The following is a 26,840-nucleotide window of genomic DNA, read 5'->3' as shown; positions in this document are numbered from 1 at the left end:
TGCTCTCTCCCTCATCACCTGGAGTAAGAGGGGGGTGCACTGGGCTGAATGCAATCAGCTCTTGGTAGACCCTAGGTCAACCACTGTGAGATGGACAGGTCGATGGACAGAAAGATAAATGGGCTGGAAGAAACTGAGACCCCGGGTGCTGGTAACATGGCAGCATAATGGTCCCATAGCAGGCTCTGGAGTCAGAAGGCTGGACTTTAGAGCCAGACAAGACCACCTGTGAGCCCAGACCCTGAGCCTCAGTTCTCCCTGCCGTAAAACGAGGCTGCAAAGAGTGCCTACCTCATCGAGGTGCTGGGAGATGAAATGGAGGTCTTCCTTATTACCTATCCTCACCCACCCCTGCATCAGGTACCTCTGGCCAAGTCTCTTCCTGCCCCCCAGGCCTCAGTTCCCCTGCCTGAAAGACAAGGGAAACCAGACCTGGAGGTGGCCACAAAGTGCTAAGAATGTTCTAAGAACTCTGTAGCTGTAGGCTGCTGTTTCACGTTGGCTTGGATTGAAGACTCTTATTCTTCCCTAGGACCCGAGGGCCTTCACTTCACTTCAAATTCCTCCTTTCTCCCACCTCTGTCTGTCCCCAAGTCCTAAGCTAAAATAAACCACACTGTTTAAGGATTGTGAGTAGTAGCATACTTTATACGTTTAATCACTGAAAGCCTCTTGCTATCATAAGATACTTCTCACTATAAACAACTTAAAAGGGAGGAGCCACTTGTAATGACAGAAAGTCACTGCCCCCTGTCCCATCTCGGCAGCCCCTGAGAGGCTCCCAGGCCTGCACACATCTCTCCCTGCACCCTGCAACTTACAGCCGCTTGCGCTCCCTCAGGGAAGATGACAACCGGCCAGGCCAGGCCAGGTGGCACCGAGGAGGTTTCCCTTATCATCATCTCCAGGTGGTTTTTTTTTTTTTTTTTTTTTTTTTTTTTTTGCTGCATTGGGTCTTCATTGCTGCACACGGGCTTCCTCTAGTTGTGGCGAGCGGGGGCTATACTCTTCGTTGTGATGCATGGGCTTCTCATTGCAGTGGCTTCTCTTGTTGCGGAGCATGGGCTCTAGGCACGCGGGCTTCAGTAGTTGTGGCATGCGGGCTCAGTAGTTGTGGCTCGTAGGCTCTAGAGCACAGGCTCAAGTAGTAGGCCTCAGTAGTAGCACAGGCTTCAGGAGTTGTGGCGCAAGGGCTTAGTTGATCCACAGCATGTGGGATCTTCCCGGACCAGGGCTCGAACCCGTGTCCCCTGCATTGGCAGGCGGATTCTTAACCACTGTGCCACCGGGGAAGCCCTCCAGGTGGGTTTTAAAGCTGACACCAGGCAGTCTCCAGGCCTCTCCTGCACACTACCTGCAGCTCAGGGGCCAAGTCCCCAACTCTGCTACCTGGAACTGGCAGAGGTGGTCACCGCTAAGCCTCCGGGAGCCTCTGACCACTGTGGGCTCCACGGGGATAGAGAAGGGCCGTTCTTGCCCAAACTTTTCAGGTGGTACATAATTAACAATAAGAAGAAGAACTAATATTTATTGAGCACTTACTATGTGCTTTACAGGGGTTCTCTCTCTCTCTATTCTCTCAATCATTTATACAGCAGGTACTGTTTATTATCCCCATTTTACAGAGGAGGGTCAGAAAACTGAGCGATAGTAGCTTGCCCAAGGTCACACAGCTTATAATAAAAGACCCAGCTGGCCCCCGGGTCTTTGTCCTTCCTTCGTCACTATGCTATCCTGCGCTGGAGGCCCTAGACTGGTTGGAAGGCAGGGTGGAGACACATCCAGAATCCCATCAGGGGAGAGGCGCTGGGGAACAGGGGAACGAATTCAGCCCAAAGCCAAGATGGAGGGACCCGGCCAGCTGGCCGCAGCAAGATCCCTTTATTACATAAACCGGGCTCCACACTGCTCCAGGCTCTCCTCACCACCCCCCTAGTGCCTGACTCAGGACTCTGGACAGCTGTTCACCTACTCTGTGGGGGAAAGAGCAAGCTCGGAAAATATGACATTTGCACAAAATGTTACTGGGCAGCAGGAGTCTCTTCCGGGCACAGCCCTCCCCTTCCAGGGGCCCAATCCCTGCCCGGTGGCCAGGTCAGGCCACAGGGGCTCTGGGAGTGCCCGGCCGCCTGCCCCGGCACACAGGCCAGGCGGGTGTGGAGGAGGGGGAGGGGCTGCTATTTTAAGCAGCATTGTGGCTGCTTGACAAACAGATGTGGGAGACGTTTCAGTTTCCATGGGCAGTGGTGTAGCCAGCGTCCCGCTGCCTGGGCCCCCTGGACAGCTCCTCAGGGATAGTGGGGAAAAGCGGCATCTCACGGGAAGGGGAGGGCAGATCACAGGCGTGGGCAGTGATGCTTGTGGCCTTCGTGCCTGCCTCTTGTCAGCACTTCTTGGGGGTACCCATTGGACAAAGAGGGACAACTGCAGCTTACTGACCCAAAGTAACTTACATTCTGCCCTAGATAGGAACAAAAGCATCCCCTTTCCACAGTTCTGCACTGAGCCCTTTCTACCCTTCACAAAACATCAAACGTGATTTTTTCAAGCCCGGAAGAGAAATTTGCCAATGACTGGCTCCATTCTACTGATGAGAAAGTCGAGGCACTGAGTTCCAATTAGGGGAACTGATGTCTCCTACCCCTGCGTTCTCAGATCCCTCTGTCTTCCTTTGTCTCCCCCTGGACAAAGAGAAGAGAGAATTACCTTCAGGAGCTCCTTGGGTGGAAGCCAGGTGACAGGCAAGTGAGACTAAGATCCAGGTGAAGAGAAATCCCCTAGAGACCAGGAGACACAAGCAGATGTGACATTAGCTTCCCACTCTCCAGCTGGGGAGTTGGGAGTGGATCACCCAGCCCCAGTCCCACCCCAGTCCTGCCCAGGGGAGGCAGGAGGTGAGGCACAGGCTCCAGGACCCCATCGGACCAGCCCATGCTCCCGGGGGTCCAGCCACAGCCTCTTGGGGCAGGACCTGCTTACACAGTACAAATACAACCTCGCTTTTCACAGATCAATAAACCAAGGTCACCGGGCGGGAACTAGTAGGCAGGAAGCCCTGCCCTGGCCGTCAGGAGACCCAGGGTCCAGCTCAAAATCTGCCGCCGACTCACTGGGCAACGAGGGAACAGCCCCTGCCGCTCCCCGTCTCTGGGCCTCAGTCTCTCCATCTGTACTGTGGCCTCAAGATCTTGAGGCCCAGTGGGCAACAGAGCCAGGGCTGAAAAGTCAGTGGGAAGACCAGACTGCTCTGCTTAGATGACAGGTGTTTTCAAAGGGCAGGAGAGATGAGAACTCAATCTCCAGACTCACGGCGGAGAGCGGAAGAAGACCCCTTAGCCAGGACCAGTGTGTGCTAAGGAATCTGCCTACTGGCTTCACGCTGATAGGAAATGGGAGAGAAGAGGAGACGACGGGCAGTCAGGCCCCCACGGGTGCAAACCTGGCCCCATCGCTTACCAGCTGTGTGACCCTGGATGAGTCCCTCCGCCTCCCTGAGCCCGTCTCCTCCTCTGCAACTCGGCTGACACTCCCTATCTTGCAAGTCAGGCGTGAGGATTAAATGAGCTCATGCATGTCAAGGGCTCGGCCTGCTGCCAGCCACCAAAGTGCTTCTTATTCTTAGACCAACCCTGCTGTCCCTGCACTCTGGGGCCTGGAAGGGTTAATGCTCTGCTCAGGGGCTCCTGCCAAGATGGGCAGAGGCAGTGATCCGATTTCACCTTCCTGTGGGAGCAGCCACTGGCGACACCCGAAGCCACCGGGGCATCTGATCCCCAGGCAGGCAAAGGGGAGGGCGGCACGTGGCCAGAGTCGGCCAGCTAGGATGCAGGCAGAAAGAGCCCCGACAGGCGGGTGGTGAGGGCAAAGGCTGGGACACGTGGGCCCAGGATCCATTTCCAAGGGAAAGCCTAGGATGATGTGCATCTGGGGAATCACGTAATCCAGGAAACCCATCTGCCAGAGTGGATGTCTGGAGCCCCGGGTTCTTCCCAGCTCCCTGGGAGCCTTGGAAAACACCCTCTGATTTAATACCAAGTACTCCAATTTAATTGCAATTAGGATCAATGGTAATCCTGACCTGGACACTGTGGAAGACACTGATGGTTACCTACCCACAGCCATACCCCTTTCTGCTAGTTCAGGGAGACCTGAACTTCAGAGGATACTGGATGAATCTGGATAAGTCTAAGCCCACTCTGAGAATTTGCCATGCTAGTGACTGGCTTAGGCATGCATATGTGACCCAAATGTGGCCAATGAGATGTGAGGGATGCCTGTCAGGGCCTCTTAAGAAAGAATTTCAAAGAGACATGGAAAAGGTTTTCCTCTAGCCTTTGCATGTTGTTGAGTGGGGACTTGCTGCTGCAGCCATTTTGTGCACATGAGGTAACAAGCCACATGAGCATGTGAGGATGGCAGAATGGAAAAATGGTGGGTGTCTGATGACACTTGAGATGCTGAATTGGCCAACCCTATTACTGCTTTTCCTTTGGGCCTCTTGATATGGGAGGTAATAACTCCCCTCGTTGTTTAAGCCATGTTCAATTGAGAGTTACTCAGAGCATAAGGTGAACTAGCTGAAACAGCACTCAGATGCTGACGGTCCCTTGAAAGCCTTCTCCAGCTTCTGGGCCTTTGCACATGCTAATCTGAAGTGCTCTAGACACTACTCTTTTGCCTGGTCAGTTTCCACTCATGCGTTAGATTCTAGCCTGGGTGTCATTTCCCAGAGCCTGCTGCACATACGTCACCAGGTATCCCATGTATGGTCATTGTCTATTTCTCTGTTTCCCTTTCTAGCCCAAGTCCCTGAAGGGCAGGGACCACATCTGTCTTGTTCACTCTTGTTTTCCCAGCACCTGGCAGGCATGTAGTAAGTGTTCAGAGTATTTTTGCAGAAGGAATGAATGTTACCTGGTATTACAGGACTCTGGACTTTACAGAGTATCTTCCCAAAGCTTTAACTCCAGCAGGCCCACCCCACCTCTGACTTTTTCCAGGGATGCTCCTGGATAATCCTTGCTCCCTCCTCATCCTCTCCAATCTGCTGCCACTGCTGTGAGAATGCCTTTTACACAGGGCCTGTCCTCCCTGCCTCCACGGGTCTCACCTCCAGCACATCACCAGCAATAACTAAAGGTCAGTGCCTAGCGGTCCTGGTCTTGTCTCGGGAGAAGGGTAGAGGCTGACCCTTCTGGCATGACCTGCCCGCTTGAAGCAAATGGCAGACACATCAGCCGTGATGAACAGTAATAGGCAGCTTTGTTTGATTTGACAAAAACTGAGGCCTAGGGACGGCAGGTGCTTCCTCAAGGTCACCATGGGCAGACTCTGGGGACATAGCTCTTCAGTACTATTTCCCACACCCACCAAGTAGCTACTCCAGGAAACTGTGGACAGATCTACTGGGGAAGAGCCATCTCCTATATCCCAGTCTTGGTAGTTCCAAAGCACAGCTGCATAGCAAAGGCTCTGAGAAGTCTGCAATAAGGAAATTCACTGCACTTTCCGTCGGTCAGCAGTGCCTGAACTTAGAGGACCAGGGAGCTCATTTTTCCGGAGAATGCCTCCTCAGAAGACACTGCCCCTAGCTCTCCAGTGTTCCTGCAACCTTACTAGTCTCTGTTCCATTTCCTTCCGGTCTCCTCTCTTCCCAGCCCTTTCCAGGCACCAGCTCTCACTCCTTGAGTCTCTCCCTGTGTCGTCACATCCACCCTTCTTAGGATGCTCCCCAAGCTGATAAAGAGAGGCCAGGTGGAGAGGAGAAGGTGCAAGAACCACGCACATCCTTCTCGGTCAGTTTTTCCTGCTGGGGTTATGCCAAGGTGACCACCCTCTAGAGAATAAGAGGATGTATTGGGGGCAATATCCATAATCCCTAAAGGTCAGGAGAAAGAAGACTCACAGGGGAGATGGGATCAGAATCTTCTCTTCAATTAAGCTTCCTAACACCACGGTTTCTAACTCGAGAATTTCAGCCCCGAAAGGCCTGTTACAAAAATATTTGTCTCCTTTTCATTCACCTCAACAAATGCAACTGACCCTCTCAGACCTGGATTCTGTATGCACTTGACCCAGAAACTGCCAAAGTATAGCACGGGAGTATAGAGTGGGAGAAGGTCCTTTGAGATCATTTAGAGGCCAGACTCTAGTCCCAGCCCCTCTTTATAGAGATGGGCCACTGAGGCCCAGAGAGGGGAAGTGACTTTCCCAAAGCCACACAGCATGTCAGTGACCCACATCATCTGACTCCACCACCTAGTAGACAGTCCTTTTCGCTTGACTCGTCTCCCATGGAGAAGAAATCGGAGACTTACAGGGACTTCCTACTTGCCAGAGACCAGAGTCCCAGCCTTCACCAACAAGAACAGAGATGCAGCCTGAGGAGCCAACAGCCATCTAAGTAAGCTCCAGGCCTGGAAAGTTGGCTCCCAGAGGGAGGCCCTGCCGATTCATTTGCTCCCGTTCCAATCCTGTTTAGGCTACTGCTAATAACGTTTAGTGCCTGCACTGGCTCAGAGCTTTGTTCTTCCAGACTTCCGTTTTCACCGCTGACTTGTGGGCCTTGGCTGGGCGAAGCCAGGGCTCCAGAATGTCGGGAAGACCAGAGCTCAGGGGCCAGAGACGGCAGAAGGCGGCCGAAACGGGAGCCACGAGTTAGGGAGCCTGACCCTGAAGACACAGCCTGGCCACACAGCCCTCCAAGAAGGGAACCCAGGTGTTCCTTTCTCCTGCAAAAAGCCCTCTGCCAGAACACCCAGTGTGGTTACTCCTGGACCACGAGGCCGGCCAGAGCCTGCAGCTGGTGTGCATAGGTTTTCCTCTTTCCTTGTTACCTGAGAACATACAGGCGCTCAGAGACCCACACAACTTGGACATCCACTGTGAGCTCAGAGCTGAGACCCAGGGCACAGAAACACAAGGAAAGCAGCCCCGTGGTCTCTGGGCTGGCTGTTATCCCACGGAGTAAGCTGGGAAGGATGCGGCCGGCGGACCACAGGAAAGAGAAGGGGGATGAACCTGTCCCACCTGCCTCCATGGATTGGCCAGGCCCCACGTGCCCAGACGCCAGGCTTTCTTCACACCTTACACCTCTTCCACGGGAACACAGACAGGGCATCTGTCTGGACACGATGCGGCCCAGAATTTTTCAGTTGTTTCACACATCCATTCAAGATGAAGTGAATAATAATATAAATAACAGCTGCCATTTATTGAGCACTTACTACATGCCAGGCCCTGTCCTAAAAGCCTTTTACAAGCACAGTCCCACTAATCCTCACGAAAACCCTTCTGGCTGGGAATGAGGATGCCCGTTTGGGGGATGAGAAAAAGGAGAAGCAGAAAGACAAGGTGCCTGCCCCAGCTCGCAGGGCAGAGGCAGGATTCGCACGGCTTGACTGAGGTGCCCTCTCTGCCCACAGGTGTGAGTTTCTGTTTTGCTTCCATTTCCGCCATCAACTGAAATGGCATTTTCGTGTGCCAGGTAGGTTGTGGGGTATCCAGAGGGTCCCTGAACACAGAGAGAGAGGAAGAGCCTATGCCAATAAAGTAATGGGGGGAGTGTGCTCAGGGAGGGACAGACCGTGGGTTACATTTGGAGGGCAAGCCCCCTCCAGTGCGGCATCAGGGGCGCTGATGGCTGTTGAGCTGAGCCTTGCGGATGGCAGGCTTATGGAAGCACGAGGGAGGGGGAGCGTTCTGAGTACAGGGAGGAAGGGGAAGGAAAGAGAGGCCAGGGATGCTCCGGAACAGTGTCATGGAAGCTGGGCTGGGAGCAAAGCTAGGAGGCACGCAGGGGGCCAGAGGACACAGGGTTTGGGGCGCTGCAGTGGTTAGGGAGGCAGAGGCTGGGCCTCAAACAGCATGACTGCCCACTTACCTAAAGCCTGGGCCCCACTGTGGGGTGCTTGCCTGGCACCACTTTTCTACCCAACCGCTGGCATCTGCCCTGGCACAGGGTCTTCTGGAGAAAATGAGTCAGCAGTGTGCTTACTGGTGCTGTGTGTGTGTGTGTGTGTGTGTGTGTGTGTGTGTGTTTGTGTGTGTGTGGCGGTGAGGGGCGGGGGAATCTCAGCCAGACCACTTTTTCCAAGACATGGGAAAGAGAGGGGGCGGCATCACCCCCCTGATTCCAGCGCAGAGGGGGCAGGGCCTGGTGGAGAAGGGCGGAGCTACAGCCCTGACCAGCAGCGTCTTGGGAATGTCCTCTGGTCCTGGGGGCAGGATGGACAGGGAGCGCTTCTCTGGGCCGTAAGCATGAGCCACAGTCCACAGGGCCCTGAGGGGCTGCTCCCATCCTGCTCACGGCCACACACACCCACACGAGGTGACTCCCTCTTGCACATGCTCACTCCTTTACAACTCCTACTCCACAGGCTGGGAACCAGAGCCTCTGGGTCCCAGCCCCTCCTTGGAGATTCCCTGCCCCTCTCTGGCCCTGAGTCTCACATCTGTGCAACGAGGGGTTCGAATTAGTCATCTCCCAGGGCCCTTTCTGCCCTGACATGCTAGCTCTCACTTTTTCCTCTCTCACACGCGGGACAGGAATTGAGGACCACCCCCTGCCCCTCCCCAAGCAGGGAAGCACTGAGACACACAGACCCAAACAGACTGACACACATGCGGAGATTTCCAGAAACAGGGGACGTGCAAAGACACACAGACGCTGAGACAGCAGCAGAAGCCGAGATCTGCAGCCCTAGAATTTTGCAGACAAGTTTCCCGAGAACCGACAGAAACGGACACTTACAGGCTCGGGACCTGTGGACACCAACACTGCAACACACCGAGACAGACAGAAATGGAGATCCCCCCCTCCCCCAAGCATCCAAAAAGCCCCCCTCCGCCCCCCCCCCGCCCCCCCCCGCCCCCCCCCCGCCGCTCCAGGCGCCACCCCCACCCCCCAATCCCGATTCCGGGGCTGGCCCTGCATGGGACCCTCCCCAGCTCGGCCCCCGCCCCAAGGCGATCGGGCAGCCGCGCCAGGCGGGGCAGGGCGGGCAGCGCTCTCGCCAACCCTCGCCGGGCCGGGGGCGCTGGCCGCGTTAACCCTTGGCGGCCCGCCTCGCAGGGGTGAAGGAAGGAGCAGGAAGCTGACGTTCCGCTGGAAGCGTCCCGCGCGCCGGGGAATCCCCGCCTCCGGAGCCGCAAGAAGCTGGGGAGGGGGCGTCCCCGAGCCGGTACTCACCTCCCGCGCGCCGCTGCCGCCGCCGCTGTGCCTCGGGCCCCCCGCGCCGATCCCGCTCCCATGGCGGGCCCCTACTTCATGCTCCCGAGCCCGGGGGGCAAGTGTGGGCGCGCCCCATGGGGCCGCCAGCCCCCCGCCCCGCCGCGCCAGGCGGGCTCAGAGCGCTCGGCCCCCGCGCCCCCAGCGCAGTCCCGCTCCCAGGGGCGCCCGAGCAGGCAGGCAGCGCGGCCGGGGCCCCGCGGGCGCCCGCGCCAGGCCCATGGTCCCAGGAGTCCCGGCGCCGCGCTCGCCCCTGCCTCGCTCTTCTCTGCTTCCACCAAAAAGGAAGAAGAAGCAGGGGGAAAAAAAAAAAAAAAATCAAACTTTTGGAGGCGGGCTGCTGGCGGTCCCCGGAGGCAGAGCAAGGCCGGGCGAGGGCGCGCGGAGGGCGGTGGAAGCTGCCTCCCCGCCGGCCTGGGGGAGGAGAGGAAAAGGAAGGATTTGGGGGAAATGAAGGCGATTTAAAGTCTCGGCCCGCGGTGGCTCTCCACCTTCTCTCCTCCCCGCGCCGGGCCGCCCTCTGCTGCCCCCTGCTGCCCCCTGCCGGCCTCAGCCGGGGACACAGCCTCCGCGGGCCCACGACTGTCCCGCTAAGACACCCCACCCCCCCAGACCCCCTGTAAAGATGGGGAAACTGAGATTCACAGAGAGAAAAGAGTTGGCCAAGACTGTACAGCGGGATGATCACAGTTTGGAGATTCGGGACCTCTAGATCGTGAGACTGGGGGTCCCCGAGTTGGGGGCAAAGATAGAGGGGGAAAGGGGACAGATACTATTGCTGAAAGGAACCCGGAGTTCCAGGGACAGATCTGGGACTAGGACTCAGTGTCCAGACTCCCATGAAAACAACAACCAGTGTTCTACCACACACATACACACACCTATTCTCCTCCCAGATTCAGGGCGCCCTGGAGGACAGACTTTCCTGGGCACGTAGTGGGTGCGTTTGTTCAATGTTGGCCACCTCTCTCTCTCCTCTCCACGCAGGAAGAAATGGGAGCTTAACCTACCTCCTCATCCCAGAGTAGACCAAAGGCTCCCTCAGATCCCAATAAGGAGCGCAGAACTGCGCACCTTGATGCCGCCACAAACACCTGGCAAATTCGCACACCCACAACCCCAGTTCGAGCCCTGGCATTAGAATCCCCCTCCGCCTCCACTTCCACGACTTGTTCCCTGGTGCATACACACATTCCCACACATATCTACCCTTGCTGCAAACTCAGACACACACTCACACTCACTCACATGCAGGCACAGCCACGCTCTCCTCCTGGGCTCACACAAACACACCCTGGGGTGTCTGGACTCTGGCGCACACCCGGACTCCACACACGCAGACGCATGCACATTAGTGCTTACACGCGCCCAAATGCACACTAGCCTAGCCTAGCCAGATCCTCCCAACGCACACACCCGCGTGCACACCTCTCATACATATCTTCACGTGCACACGTAACAGCCCAAGTGCACACACTCACGCGCGCTACCCCCCACTTGCACGCAGGTTTCCGCTAGTGCCCATCGCACGCGGGCACAAACACACTCACTCCTCGCACGTGCACCCCCTCCCCACACGCGCGCACCTTTACGCACACACACACCCGTACCCCCAGCGCTCCAGGAGCCCCGGGCCACTTACTGGGTCCCTAGGTGCGAGGCTGGACGGTCGGTCCTTCCTCGGGCGCCTAACGGCATTTGTATTCATGGGTCCCCGCAGCCCCGGGCGCGGGCGCGGGGGCGGGGGGACGGGGTCCCCTTCCCTAAACTGGGCGCGGGCTCTCGGAGCGCAGCGGCACCGGGAGGGGCATGGGCGCGCCGGGCTGCGCCACCCGCCCGGTCCGCCTGCGCTCGAACTTCAGCCGCTCTGCGTCCTCGGACTCCGGCACGGGCTCCGGGCGCGGGGGGCGGTTCATAGGTGCAGGGGCCGCGGCGCCCGCCGGGCCTTTTGAAGTCTTCGCTGGGGGCGGGGAGGGGGCGCTGAAGGCGGCCTTTTAAACCGTGGCTGCACGCGGGCTCGGTCGAGCAAGGTGTCTGGTTTCAGCAACTTTAGGAAAAGTCCCAAGCCGAAGGGGGTGGGAGGGCCGACGCGCGAGCCAAGCAAGCTAGAAAAAGAAGCCGCGTAGCCGAGCGCTGCTTCCTGCAGGGGGCAGAGCACCGGTGACTGCCAGGAGGGAGGCCCAGCGTGGTGCTGGCGAACCCGCAGGCGGCTGGACGGCGCATGGAACCACCCAGGCACGTCCACGTTGAAGCTGCGCTCTTAACCTCCACCTGGCCGAGCCCCAGAAGTGCAGGAACACCTGAAAACCTGCACAAATTGTGCCTGTTTGTGCATTCTTCTGGGGGAGAGGGGCCACCGGTTCTCTTCAGGTTTTCAGAAGTCCACGGCTCTTGAAGGCTGAGAACTTCCAGTCCGATAATCGTTGATGTATTTTGAGCTGCATCCCTTGCACTAGAGAGATCCTGCCTTTATTTACAATTTTGGTATTTTGTTCATCGTGGATTTTGGCATTTTTAAAGTATTGCATTAAAATATTATGTATCTTGATTACTTAGGGGTTTTTTTGGGCCCCCCCTTAGATGTAAAACTCCATTACTAAGGGTTTTTGGCATCCCCTAGTATTTTGCAGCTCACGTGCCTCTGCTGAGCCAGGTGTGGCACTGTTCTAAGTGCCACCGCTTATGGGAGGCCTGTTATCTCCATTTACAAATGAGAAAACTGAGATACTGAAAGGTTAAGTAACTTGCCTGAGATCACTAAGCTGTTAGGTGGTGGAGGTGGGATTCGAACCCAGGTAGTCTGATTCCTGTCTTTGCAGCTGAGCATGATGATTTAAATCTTAGCCGCTAGAGGGTTCTGAGCAGATCCTTGCCAGCCTCTCCAACTTCATATTCTGTGCAGTGAGCTCCACTCTCTCTGATGCCTGGACCCAGGCTCTGGACAAGCTGGCGTATTTCAAGGTCTTGTCCATGCTGTCTCCTCCCAGGCTCTTCTCTCCCCGAAACCCCCTTTCTGCCTGTTCACAGACTCTCTGTCCTTTTAGGTGCAGTTCAAAGCTCTGCTCCACACCGTATTGTAGCACACGTCACATGGTATTGTCATGGTCAGATCTAACTGTGTCCCCACACCCAGCATGGAGCCTGGGATACAATAGATGCTCAAACCATTAATAATTTAAATGAATTTCTTTAACTCCTACAGTGTGCAAACCCCTGTACAAAGCTGGGGGCAGAGGGTCTGCCACTATGGAGTGAAGACAAAGAAATTTGTACATAGTCCTGCTTTCTGGGCACACATATTTGTAATGTGGTCGGCAACTTGGGTCAAGGAAGGGGGCCTGGATAGGAGACATCAGACACTGCCATGTCACAGAGAATCCCCTGCAATCACATAAAGATAACACAAGAAGAATGTGATAGATGCTATCAGAGAGATACAGATGAATTGAATTGTCAAGCAGACTAAGGGATGGAGAGAAACCAAGGAAAGCTCCCAGGAAGAGGTGGCCTTTGGGTCCCGAAGTGTATGTTGGATAAACATGCAGCCATTGGGGAAGACAGCTCAAGTGAAAGAGTCACAAAAGGGCCCGGATGGTGGGAGCAGATTGCAGGCTGGTTTTGGAGGAGGAGTGAGGGGAGCCCAGTGAAGAAACCATCCAGTTCTCCCCACTGCACCGTGTGGGTGATGATGTGCAACTTACTGGCCAGAAAGACATTTCCAGGCAAGGGGATGCATTTCCTCAAAGATCAGGCAGCAGGTCAGTGGCTGAATTCCAAGTTCTTTCCAAATCTCACTCCCAAATCTGAGTATGCAATGGTGAGCCCCAGGGAGCCTTGCTTTAATGAGAGAAGCCCAAAAGACCCATGGGAAACCCCCCAAAACCCACAGAGGTTGATGGTGTCCCCTTTGAGCCTCACTCTCCTCATCTGTAAAATAGGTGCATTGGACATGATCCTCAGCATGTGCCCTTTGAGCTTGGGAGTAGGAGACTGCTGTAAATAATCAATCCAATGCAGTAAATAATTATTGAGGGCTACCTGCGTTTTCCTAGGTTGGAAGAGAAACGAGCCTCATGGCCTTCCAGGAGTTCGTGGTCAGCTGAAAAGAGCAGATATGGACACTGATAAGAACTCTAGGGAAAGGACCTTGTTTCCTGCCTCCACTGCCTCTTCACACCCAGTCTTCCTGCCAAGTAGGTTCCTGGCACAGCACCAGCGACTGGGCACAAACAGTCTTCATGAAAGTTGGATCCAGAAGACACTGACTGAACAATTACCCACCCTGTGAAAGGGATGGGGTGCTCACCAGCCAGCCAAAAAGGGGCAGAAGGCGATGAGCCTGGGAACTGGGTGGACACTGCCCGCAGGCCCATGGAGATGTTTTGGGGACGAGGCAGAAGGATAGGAATTCCCGGCCTGGTGAGGACTTTCCAAGGCACGTAGTTTACTTTCTGCCCAAGCAGAGCAGCCATGGACCCATTGCTCTCTGGGGCGCATCTGCCTTGAGAGAAACTGTTGATCTCAATAGCCTCCGTGATGGGCACTTAGTAGGGGCTCAATAAATGTTTGACTAAATCACTAGATGAAGTCTGCCTGCAGAAAGAGGGTTGTACACTGCCCTGGTATCAGTCTCCACCGATTCATCCACCAAGCTTTTCCGGAGGACCCACTGTGCGCCAGGCTGTGCTTCCTGCTCTCCAGTGTTTGCAGGAGGAGATGAGCAAGGAGACAGACAGATAACGCAGGTCAGGAAGTGCTGCCTCAACTCATACTTGTTTCACTGGTACCGCAGAACTGGGAGGAGAACTTGGATGCCACGTATTAGTCCCCAATTTTCCAATGCCTGACACTGCTGGGCACACCGGGACGGGCCTTCCTTTCGCATCGGGCTTGCAGGTCCCATAGGACGTGTGCGCACAGTGCACACCTAATAACAGAGTCATTCATTCCCTGGTCACTCAGCCAATCAGGAGACGCTACCGTGCATCAGGCCCTGAGCTGGGCACTGGTAACAGGCAAATACAAGCTGTGGTCCCTGCTGTGAGCAGATGCCCTGCTGAGTTTCTGACAACAGCACGAAACACGGTGCCTGGCACATAGGAAGTACTCCATAAATGCTGAGTGAATGACGGAAGGAAGGTAGGAGGGAAGGAGGGTAGGAAGGAAGGAAGGAAAGGAGGGAGGGAGAGAGGGAGGGATACATGCGTGAGAGTAAAGTTTGCCAGATTAGAGCAGGGCAGCCCCTCCTGCCACCTGCTCTCTCTCCTACATCAGGATCCTCCCTCCTCAACAATTACTCGTTGGGCACGTGCCATGCGGCAGGGCCAGTTTCAGGGGCTGCAGATACACCAATCATACTCCATCCTGCTCCTTGCTGTGTTCCCAGCACCCAGGATAAAGCATTTCAGTAAACTGACCTGAACTCCAAGCTGGAGAAAGAGGCAGCCTCCAAGAGTGTCCCCTCCCTTTGTCCCCTCCAGGCAATGCCAGTCTAGTCCTCCTCCCCAGGGGAGGAGGTTGGAGCTGGTGTTGGCTGTTACCACTGCCCGCCTGTCTCCCAGGGCTTGGGTTCTGCCTTTGGGACCACGTCACTCTGGCCTGTCGGCTGCCAAGACCCCAGAAACAATCATTCCACCAAGAGGAATGAGGGCTGAAGCCAGGGAAGCTCCTGGGCCACTATCCAAGAGAGAGCACATCCTCTGGGCACGTGATCCCATTGTCTGGGCATCCCAGACCATCTCCCCGGGGCCATCGCCCTGCTCCCCAGTCTTGCTTTATTTCCTCAGGGCTGGGCCAGGTGGCAGAGGGTTGGGAGATGTCCAAAGATTATTTTGCGGGGGTTGATATTGACCCAAATGTGGGGACCCCCAAAGAAATTCAGTCCTGGAAGAGCCCCTAGTGCCACCTAACTCAATTTCCTCATTTTACAGGTGGGGAAGCTGAGGCTCAGGGACAGGGTGCCTGATGCTCTCAAGGTCACACAGAATCAATGGGGGGGGGACTGGGGTGAGAAGCCAGGCCTCCTACACTGATGTCTAACTGTGGACAGTCAAACCTATCTCCTCATCCTTCCATCCATTCAGTCAACGTTGGAAGAATTAGACCCATTTTCCAGATGTGAGAGCTGTGGCAAGCTAAGGTCTCTGGACTCTCTCTGACGATCTGTCTGGAACCATTGGCTGTACCGAACAGGGAGTTTGTGATGAGTTCTGGGCCATCCCTGCAGCCAAGAGTGAAGACCAAGCAGTTGATGAGCTCTGAGACTTTTCAGGCCTTCACCCCTGTCACCAATTCTGCTGGAATGTCCTTCTTCACTGGATCCCCCCCTTGGATTCCCACAGCCGTACCCTGCCCTGCCCCTATCCCGCCATTTCACATCAGGGTGTATATTTATCTCATGCACCTACTCAACTGGACCTCCTCAAGGCCATGGCTATGCCTTACCTGCATAGAATGCCCGGGGCTCACTCAGCGGTAGCCCACAATAGGCCTCCAGTAAATGCTGGATGAACAAGGATGGAATGGAGGAAGGGAGAGGTGAGGGACGGAGGGAGGGAATAAGGGAGGGAACAGAAGCAGGGCTGGAGACTGGTTGACTGTCATGCTAGGACATCCCCGTGACTGGGGCAGACACTGTTTGGTTCATCCTTGCTAAGAGAACTCCATCTTCATCTGCCCCCTTCTAAGCAGCCTCATCCTTCAGTGGAGACTGCATCCCTCTCAAGCTGTAAGGGTTGACTCCCGCTTCTACTAAGCCCACCATGGTGGTCTCCTTCTCTTGGCCAGTGAGTGGCTTGGGTGTAGACATAAGCCACACACCAGCCACTGAGATGTGAGAGGAGTTATAGGCAGAAAGAAACGAGGTCCTTCAGGACATTATTGAGATGCTGAATCAGACACACACACCTGGACTGTCCTTTCTCAAAACAATAGTGTCCCTCCTGTCTAAAACACTTTTAGTAGGGTTTTGTCTCGCTGCCAGCTGAAAGCATCCTAGCTGATGTAGCAGGGGAACAGGAACTTCGGTCTGTACCAGACAGACCAGGGGATTGCAATGACAACAACGACAATAATAGCACAGAACAACTTCATTGCCAGCATCTCAAGTTTCCACACAACAACCCCATGAAACAGCACAGATAGCTGCATCTCCAGTTTAGAGACAAGGAACCAAATCCCAAAAGGGAAGGGTCCTGCCCAAGTTCACCCAGCAGCGAGGGGACAGAAATGGGGCTAGAACTGTGGTCCCAAGTGCTCATTACAATATACCAGGACCTGTGTGTGTGGTGACATCGGGGGGGGGGGAGGGTCTCTTCACAGCCCAAGGAGTAGTCAATCAGAGCCTGCTGGGGAGAGGCCCACTGAGTGAATTTGAAAGAGTTGAAAATGCATCCAGTCCACAGTTCCACAATGTCCTCAGCAAACTCCTAAGTGGCAGATGTGCTGTCAAACATGCTGGAGAGACAGCTGTGTTAGGGAGTCGTCATCCCCTCCACCAGCTGAAACCTGCACTCCAAGAGCTTGGCCACCTCGTAACCCCATGTCCAGACCATGCGATGTGATACATTCCTGCTTGTGGGTAGTTCCAGGAAAAGATGACCAATGCAAATGCCTTTGGATGCTTCTCCTTGTCATAAAGTGAAGACAGAGGAGCCACACACACACTACTCCGCCTTCCACCCAAGAAACCAGTTCTGCAAAGAGCTCTTCAGACGCGTGTCCAAGTATCATCAAGCCAGAGCCCCTATACAATGGCTGTTGAGAACAGCAGCTCCGAAATCAACTAAAGCCTGACTCCATGGCTGAAATCACTCTGAAAGTAAAAACCCCACCCCCTAAGGCATCCTTTTTCCAGGCCCAGCATTCTCGTTTCCTCATCTGGCACTATTCATCTGGCACCAGTGTCATATCTTCCAGAATCATCTCCTCCAACTACTGCCAAGTGACTACAGCAAAGCTCAAAAGTCCAGGTGGCATCTGACGAGCATGGAGTTGAGCAGGACTATCACCTCCCCCGATATATATTCTATGCTTCTATTAATTTGACCCGAGTGCCTATTACCGTTTTTGGTAACACACCACAGCATTCACACTAAGCTGATGACCACTGAGAACCTCTAACTTTTTCTCATGTGCCTCCTCTGGGGCAGTAAAGTTTTGTCCTCCTAAATGGAGCCTTTTCTAAGCATGGTCCATCGTTTCAGCTTATCTGAATTGTTGTTTGTTAAATATGCTTCTCTCATCTTTGCTTAAGGACCCGTGACTATAGGACATTGACCACTGGTCATACTGATGGCCATACTGATTAATAGTGTTACTTTGTCCCCATGAGTTGGAGGCAGTTCACGTTTCAGTGTTGTTGATTGATAACAGTGAGACTAACGCGTTGTACCCGGTCTTGGTGAGATCCCCGAAGCCTCTGCCATTGGGGCTGGTTTGCTAGCAAGAATATGCCTACACGACCGGCTGGGGATAAGAAACCCCAACTGAGACTCCATTTTGGGGTTCCCTGGTTTTGGGGCGTTCCATGTACAAGTTAGTGGTCACTGATCTGAGAGAAAAAGTGCACCCTGGTCTGGCCCTTCAAAGGGAGGACAATTGGGGCTCACACCTGGCCTCTCCAGAGCCCTTGCTGTGAGGCAGCCTTTGGCTGTGAAGAATATTCTCACCCTAGTGCAGTTGCTAGATTGCACCGTTTTCCTGCAAGGAACTGCAGATATGTAAGCATTGTTGTTTTGAGCCCTGTGAGACTTTGTCAGCCCTCGAACCCTGTCTAACTGCTGTCATTAGTGCAGGACCCTATGTACTAATACCCGCACACACGCATTTGCCAGGGTAAAAAAAAAAATGGTGATAATCAGAGATGGGTGATTACCACTCCTCTTTCCCGGGGCTGGGCAGTTTATTCACTGAGGGGTATTTTCTCCTTATTTTCTGCAGTTTTTCTTTTTTTTAAAAATTAATTTACTTTATTTATTTATTTTTGGCTGCGTTGGATCTTTGTTGCTGCAGGCAGCCTTTCTCTAGTTGCGACAAGCGGGGGCTACTCTTCGTTGCGGTGTGCGGTCTTCTCATTGCGGTGGCTTCTCTTGTTGTGGAGCAGGGGCTCTAGGCGCGCGGGCTTCAGTAGTTGTGGCACACGGGCTCAGTGGTTGTGGCTCGCGGGCTCTAGTGCGCAGGCTCAGTAGTTGTGGTGCAAGGGCTTAGCTGCTCCACGGTATGTGGGATCTTCCCGGACCAGGGCTCGAACCCAGTTCCCCTGCATTGGCAGGCGGATTCTTAACCACTGTGCCACCAGGGAAGTCCCTGCAGTTTTTCAACCAGGTTCTTATCTGGAATCTCACCTATCTGGATATCTGGGAATGGTTGTGATTTTATATGAACCCCATGCCTGCCCAGCACCTGAGGTTGGCTGCAGGATGTTGGCCAAGTTGACACCCCTGGGCTCATGTTACAGCTCCACTCTGTACTAGCACTACGGGACCTCGGCAACCCTCTTTTCCTCCCTGAGCCTGTTTCCTCTTCTGTGAACTTAGGGTTATTAATGTGCGCCTCCGTGGTGACTCTTCCTTTCTCCCACTTCATCAGTCCCTGTGATCAAATACAGCTGGTCTTGGCTGGATGTTCCCCCCAAGGGAATGGGTCTCTGCTAGTTGTGTTGAGCTGCAAAAGCATGCTTCTTCTCACTGGCTGCCCTTGTTGAACACGTCGGTAACGGCTAACAGCATATCTCAGTTCAAATCCCTAGCTGTGTGGTCCTGGGCACGCCATTTAACTTCTTGGGAATCTCTTTTGTCCATTTCTCCATCTTTTGAATTGTGATAGCAGTAGCATCCTCAACTTTTTAAAAAGTTTACTGAAGTGTAGTTGATTTACAATGTTGTGCTAGTTTCAGGTGTACAGTAAAGTGCTTCAGTCCCAAATAAAGTGTTGGCTCCTTGGCAAAAAAAAAAAAAAAAAAAAGAATATATATATGTACATACACATATATTCTTTTTCAGATTTTTTTCCATTATGGGTTATTGCAAGATGCTGAATATAGTTCCCTGTGCTATACAGTAGGACCTGGTTGTTCATCTATTTTTTATATAGTAGTATCTGTTAATCCCAAAGTCCTTATTTATTTATCTATTTATTTTTATTGAGCGTCCTCATCTCTTAAATTGGTATAATAATATTACCAACCTTGTGCCTATAATGAGGACTCAATGAGTTAATATATATAAAGCACTTAGAACAGTGTCTGGCACATGGTAAAAGTATAACAAATATAGGTTGTATTTATTACTATCATTATTTTTGTAATATTCTCAGATCGTTTAGGTGCCAATCCTTCAGAATAAAACAGTAGTTCTTGAAGTGATGAAGACATGAAAACTTGGGGCCAAAACTGGCCCCGGACTGTCCTTTTTCCTGGATGAAGATCTGAGAATCTTGATTGCTTTGGACTCTCTGATGTCCCAGGGACTGCAGCTTCATCCCGGGAAGCCACCCAGAGGCGTAGATCCATGTCCCTGTGCACAGAGGGCCAGGGCAAAGAGCACGTCATGATAAAGCTGATCCAGTCTCTCAAGTGGGGAAAATGAAGCCCAGGGAGTCAGAAAGCACCGCCCCACCATGGACACACGGAAAGTAAGGACCAACTGGTGTCCTGGAGCCGGCTCATGCCTACTCTGACTGGCTCAGGAGAGCAGCTGGTTAAATTTTCAGGAGGTTTGTGAGCTGCTGTCAAGCTCTTATTAAGAATTAGATTGCATAAACTTAAAATTTTAAAAGCAAATTATATTAAAAACAAAGTAACAAACACTCAAAACTCATCTCTTTCTAGTTATCTTAGTGCACTTTATCTGTGTTCTTGAAATTATTTACATCTGTTGTAAGTGGAGGGTGGACATACTATATAATGATGTGTTACCGAGCATCTCTGCTTAACTCGACATTCAGTGACATACACTGGCAGCTTGAAATTGGCCAGGGTGGGAGTACTTACACTTCTGAAATTGGCCAATGTAATAAATCAGGGCTTTTTCCCCCAGAGATCTTGTTATTTATTAGCTCACCACTGAGGTCTCCTGCTTGGGCTGGTAGTCTGGACACTGCAGAAGTAGGGAGCGTCCTCCTCTTCCCCTAGATCTGCAGTCTCCTCCCCCAGCACAATCCCAGATCTTACTCAGTCTTGGGGCATCACTTGGTGCTGTGACCTTCTCTGCCTTCTTGAAATTTCCTTCTTCTGCAGCATCACCTATTCCAACTACACTCCGCTCCTTGCAGTTTCCTAAAAACAATACACATTTCTCCCCCACTCCTCTGGTGCTTTACATATGGAGTTCCTCCTTTAGAGGGATGTTCTTTCTCTCCTTTTCTAGATTCTTATCCTGCAAAATTTGGAAGGTATCTCCTTTTCCGGGAAAATTTTCTTAAGGGCCCTCCCCCACCCCAATGCAGGCTGGATATAGTGGGTTGCTGGCAAATAGTTAACAATCGGCTCTCCAGAAAGGGAGGGGAAAACCCGGATTCTTAGCATCTGCCAGATTCTGAGTGCAGGGTTGGGAAGGAATGCGCAAACCGATATGAGTTCATTCCAGCACGTCACTGGCTGGATCACCTGCCTGCCTTTTCTGTCCCACAGCAGCCCTCCGACATCCCCCATAATACAGTGCTGAGCCAAGCCATATTACAGCCTGAGGCAAAAGGAAAAATCAGTCATTTTGATCCTGTCTTCATTTAAAAGTTTTATCTTTTGTTCATCATGATTTTTCTGCATTCATTTTGATTTTTAAAAATATTACAGGGAATTCACTGGTGGTCCAGTGGTTAGGACTCGGTGATTTCACTGCCGTGGCCTGGGTTCAATCCCTGGCTGGGGAACTAAGATCCCGTAAGCCTCACGGCAAGGCCAAAAAAAATAAATAAATAAAATAAAATATTACAGTAAAATATTATCTATCTTGATGACTGAGTTTTTTGGCATTGCATTAAATTTTATTCCTCAGATAACTGCTTTACTCACCTCACCCTAGTTCCATCCCTGACATGATAGCCCATATCACACCATTATAATCACAGTTGAAACAGCTGTCTCCTTACCAGCTTATAAACCTAGGGGACAGGAATTTATTTCTGTGTTCCTTGGCACACAGTAGGTGCTCAATAATTATTTTTCAGCGAGGGAGTGGATGAACAGATGGATAAAACAACAACCCCTCAGTTCCCTTGCCCACAAAATAAGACACGCTGATGAAAGACATCCTCTGTTCTTAACTGGGGGAAGGTTTGGAGCTTTTGAGTTTCAGCTCCTCCAACTCAAAAAAGATTAATCCTGTCCTTGACCCGGGTGAGCCAGCCCCTGCGCTGGATATTTTCACTAGGACCAATCAGCACACACCTCCCACCTGAGGCAGCGATGGAAGGAATTTGAATTTGGAAAGTGGAGCCTGTACGAAAACCAAGGGCAGGACATCACAGAAAGACAGGCGTCCCTTGGATTCCAGGAAAGACTTTCTATCAGTTTGTATCACCTACCTCAAGAGGTAGCAGAGTTCCCATCTCTGGTTGGGTCCCAGGAGACTGCCATTTGGCAGGATCAACAGAAATGCTAGATGCTTCAGGATGGCTTCCAGCTCAGTTTGATGGGTTATCTGCCATCTGAGGGTACAAGGACTTGTTCCTGTGCCTGGTCCCTTCTTCACCATGACGACCACCCAAAAAGAGGTCTTCTGGAGATACCCCATCATTGGCTTCTCAGGCATCTCACTGGACTCCAGTTGGGGTGGGAGTTAAAGGGCTTTATTTCTACAAAATTGGCCATGGCTTCTGTTTCTTAAGCACTTGTTATGTGCTGGGCCCACTGCACAGAGCTTTGCACACATTAGCTCACTGATTGCTCACAAAACCCTCAGAGGTAGGAATTATTCTACCCATTTTACAGATGGGAAACAGAGAGGCTGGCAACTTGCCCAAGGTCACACAGCTAGTAACTGATAGAACTGAAATTCTAATCTAGGAACCATCTGATTCTAGAGTCCATGATCTGAACCACATCTATGCAAAGAAAAGGAATTTCTAAGATAGACCCCTTTTGAGTACTGGTGCCCATGAAAGTAAAAAAGTGGAGGTAGAAATGGGTAGGTGCAGCCATTTTTGTCCTTAACTCTGACCTGGCCTTGTCATCTGCTTTGGACATGCTTCCTGCTCTCCCAGCCCACCCAGCACAGAAGCCCCTTTCCTCCCACCATTCCATTCACCTCTCCACCAGTCTTCAAAGAGGAGTTGCATGTTCCCAAAGGGGGATTCTTCAGCTCCAAGACACTTGTAAAAATCCACATTTCCAGGGGGCGGGGGAGAGGGAGGCGTAAACAAGCAGTGAGCATCTGTTCCGTGCTAGGCTCTACATACATGCTATCAATCCTTACCACAGGACTCGGGGCAGGTGCTCATCCCATCTCCATTTAAAAGCCTGCATTGGCCAATATTGTAGTCACTAGACACATGTGGCTATTTAAATTTAAATTCTGTAAAATTAAAAAATAAAATAAAAGTTAAGTTTCTTAGTCATGCTAGCCACATTTCAAATGTTCAATAGGCAAGTGCTCCAATCAAAAGACATAGAGTGGCAGATTGGATAAAAAAAAACAAGAATATACGATATGCTGCCTACAAGGGACTCACTTCAGGGCGAAAGACACACATAGATTGAAAGTGAGGGGATGGAAAAAGATATTTCATGCAAATGGAAATGACAAGAAAGTGGGGGTAGCAATACTCATATCAGACAAAATAGACTTTAAAACAAAGTCTGTAAAGAAAGACAAAGAAGGACACTATATAATGATGAAGGGATCAATTCAAGAAGAGAATATTACACTCATTAACACGTATGCCCCCAATATAAGAGCACCTAAATAGGTAAAACAAATACTAACAGACCTAAAGGGAAAAATTGACAGTAATGCAAGGGTTCAAAAGCCATATGCAGCTAGTGGCTACTGTATTGGACAGTGCAGACATAGAATACTTCCATCCTTGGAGTAAGTTCTATTGGACAGCACAGTATGGAGGAAGAATGGGACTCTGAGAACGACTTGCTTGGAACCACACAGAGAGTTGTAAACAGAAGTGGGATGGGACCCATATTTCTCGCTTCCAAAGCCTCTACTCCCAGAGCCTGGAATATATTTGCCACCGCCTGGCCCCAGAACAAGGAGGATTGTTTGCCTAGGATGGTAGGTCGACTTGGGAAACCGAATAAGAGATCAGAAGACTGTGGGTGAATACCAAAGTGAAGAAAAGGAGCCAGCTGTTCTTGAGGGTTATTTTTATCCTGCCCAGATATCCTGGGGAGCTGCTCCCCTCCCCTTAAAGCTATTTTTATCTCAAGAGCTGGAATCAGAATGCTGTCTCCCTTGGATGGATGGAAGGAGCCACTGACACATCATAATTCTAGCAATGGGACCCCCCGTTTGCTTGACAATTTCCAAGGTGGGTTCGTATCCATTCTCTGGTGCCATTCTCGAGAGTGCAAGCCCCAAATTACAGATGGGGAAACTGAGGCTTGGATGGGTGCCATGAGCTGTTTCAACAGCTCACATGTGGCAGAGCTGGGATTTAATGTCAGGCTGAGTCTGGGGTGGACTTCACACCCAAATGGAAAAAAAAGCCTGAAATTGTTCCTGAACTCCACCTCACCCCTTTCTGGATGAGTGGGCAAGTTGCTTGATAGCTTTGAACTTCTTTTCTCTGGTCCATGACACAGGGAATTCTAATCTTTTTCTTGCCTCCTCCACAGTCTTGCTGGGAGTCTGGCCAATGGGAAAGCTTTTGGTAAATTGGAAAACACCCAACGCCCAGAAAAGATTTATAATAATAATTATTATTATTATTATTATTATCGTTATTATTGTCATCATCATAAGCTGTGAAATCTACCACTCTATGCAGCCTCCATCCCTTCCCCCTCTTTGGGCCTCAGTTTCCCTGCTTGAAACCTGAGCAGTTTGGCCCAGAGGATCTCCAGGGGGCCTTCCTTCCAGCTCTGGCTTGCCATTTCTATGACCCATTCATTCAGTCAACAAGTGTTTATTGAGTTCGAGCAGTCTGACACGGTGGGGAAATGAAGGGCCAGAAGGCTCTCTGTCCAGGCTGTTGCAGCCACATACGCAAATTTCCTTGTGTTTTCAAAAGGCAAATTATGGGAAACATGTTATTCACCATAACACATTCACCCCATCTCTCAGGGAAAAAAAAAAAAAATCCCTCCAGTCCCACCAAGAACTAAGCTAACAGAAGACAGAAACCCACCCTTGTTCCTCTGGGCAACTTGCCAGAAGCTGAAAAGGGGAAACTGTATGCAGCATGTGTCTGTGGGGCTGCTGCAGACCCCATAAACAACCTATGTTTGTCTCACCTCCCTGCATCCTGAGAGGTCAGCCACAGCCAAGGAAAAAAACAGCCTTGTTCTGTGCCCGGCCGTCCCCAGAGAGAGGAAAATTGTCCATAAATATTTTTATCTTCATGGTCACCAAGGGAGCTGAGAGGAAGGCTTTGATTCTCCAAACCCCTGGACCACTCCCTTCCTCTGGGGACCCCCTGGTCAAAGCTGACCTGGGCGTCCCATCTCCCACCCCCAAATTATAGGCTGCTGCCCATGTCGCCTGCCCCCAGGAGGTGGTGGGATTAGAGGCGGGACCACACTGTACACCGTGGCCAGCCTCAGGACTGTTGGAATTGCCTCTCCCAGCCAGCTGGTTTCCTGCCGGGAGCTGGGTGGGCAATGTAAAGAAAAGGAGGACCCAGAGGTGGTGCTGGGTTGGGGGGAGGGTCCCATCTGGATCTAGAGTTGCCTCGCTCATCAGAGCCCATGTAGAGGAGGTCCTGAGAGGCAGTTCTGATCTGAGAAGTGGTTTACAGCAAAACAGATCCTTGGAGTCCAAAGGACTTTCTAGATCCAGAGAAAGAATGGATAATGGTGCAATTTCAGATTCTGAGATAGCCACTGACACAGACATTCTGGGTCAGGAATTCCAACCCAGAACTCCTAAAACCATCCCACACGGAAACCTCCTGTGTCCCGTCCTGCCTTGCTGTCACCTCCTTGCCTATCTGAAGAAGACTGCTACCTTCTAGAACTTTCTAGAAGGGAATGCTGCACTGGGGAGTATATCAGACATGAGAACCTCCAAGGGTCATCCAAGTGCGAGGTTCTGTGGTTCCTAGATCACTTGAGCCATAAAATTTCATGCCCAAAGTGTTAAGACTTCTCATGCCTTTTGATGCCAGGGCTCTGAGGCTCTAAAATCCTGGAATCCTACTTGGCACTGCCTTTTGGCTTCTATGATTCCATGCTTCTGAGGCTAAGATTTCTGTGATCCTTCAACTCTGTGACCTACTTCAGCGCAGACAAGGACCTCACACAAGGGGGCATTCAGTCCCAGCAGGGATTATGCGCAAAGGCAACCTGTGTGGCTGCCTGACCACTCCTCCTTCTGTGATGGGCAGCATTCCTGGCCCCGAGGCTTCCAGAGCCTGGCCTGCCTTCTGAGCTTCTCCTAGCCATCTCCCCACTTGGCCCCTACGTAATCCCACCCAGCCCCACCCAGCCCACATCACCAGGTGTAGACAAGGATGCCGCTGTGGCAGCCAATGCCCTGGTCTCCTCCATCAGCATCCATTCACACAGGACAGAGAGAAAGAGAGGCAGTAACTATGTCTCCTCAGGCAGTGTGTTCCCCAGTGACTCAGCAACCAGAGGAGGTGGGCTTGTCCCTGGACCCAGTCATAGCTTGTTTCATCCATATCTGGGTGATTCAGAGACTCTGTCAGCCTCAAAATATGTCCTTCCGTGGCCTACCCTTGTTGGAAACCCCATCTGTAGGAGATGCTCCTTTAGACAGAGGTCTCTGGATAGACTGTGTTAGCTGGAGGGGAGAGAGGGATCCTTCATTCTTCTTTCATTGTCTAACTCACTTATTCAACATGCACAAAGGCTAAATCTCAGTCCACAACACAGGGTACAAGAAATATGGCCTTCCTCTATTTTCTTTGAATAAACTAAATTCCAACTTTGAGTCCGTGCATCACCGTGCTGGCAGGAAATTCAGTGTCGGTCATTACTGAGGCTCCTTTACATCCCCCTATCCTGGTTCTGGTCATGCAAAGGTCCTGGGGTTTTATGCAGAGTAATAGGTTTTGGGAGATCTCTTCTCTGTTCTTCTGCTCCCATCTGTGGCCACTGAGGTGCACACTGTCTGTGCCAGATGTCCCTTTACGTCCAGTGACCTGGTGGCAGGTTCTGGACGTAGGAAGCTAAGAAACCAATGTGTTGCGTCCAGTCTTCCTAGGGACACCGTGGAGCATCCCCTCTGAGGCTTTATCTGTTTCCCACCAACCCGAGGACCCACCAATGCCAACTTTCTCCTCCTCCTCGCCTCTTCCCTTCCCCTCTGGGACCCTTATCTCCTCTCTGAGCTCACACAAGACTTTACATCAAGCAGCCCCAGCGTTCGGCTCTCCCAAAACTCCAGCCACCAGAGCATCCTGAGGGCTGACCAGCTGCTTGAACCGGGGATGAAAGAAGAAGCACACAGATCACAGCACCAATTACTACCTCACAAGC

At 52.1% G+C, this 26,840-nt stretch overlaps 1 protein-coding gene across 11 annotated transcripts in view; it reads right to left on the bottom strand.

Moving 5' to 3' along the window:
• COL27A1 (collagen type XXVII alpha 1 chain) overlaps positions 1-26,840 on the bottom strand; it is a 186,264-nt gene that overhangs the window by 133,334 nt on the left and 26,090 nt on the right. For 9 of the 11 annotated variants that reach the window (XR_014247868.1, XR_014247869.1, XM_082403739.1 and 6 more), the window contains one exon: positions 2,707-2,777. Coding sequence is in view for 9 of the 11 variants with exons in the window: in XM_082403739.1 (XP_082259865.1) it covers positions 2,707-2,777 (71 nt within the window). In the remaining 2 variants the exon portion in view is untranslated. Of the gene's footprint in view, positions 1-2,706; positions 2,778-9,190; positions 9,728-10,871; positions 11,105-26,840 lie in introns of those variants that run through there. The other 2 variants (XM_082403734.1, XM_082403733.1) reach the window with 2 other exon arrangements.

The sequence above is a fragment of the Balaenoptera borealis genome (genome assembly GCF_965194805.1).
Source record: "Balaenoptera borealis genome assembly, chromosome: 8".
NCBI classification, from domain to species: Eukaryota; Metazoa; Chordata; class Mammalia; order Artiodactyla; family Balaenopteridae; genus Balaenoptera; species Balaenoptera borealis.
Note: the sequence above shows the minus strand (reverse complement) of the source record. Positions and strands in the feature narration are given on the sequence as shown.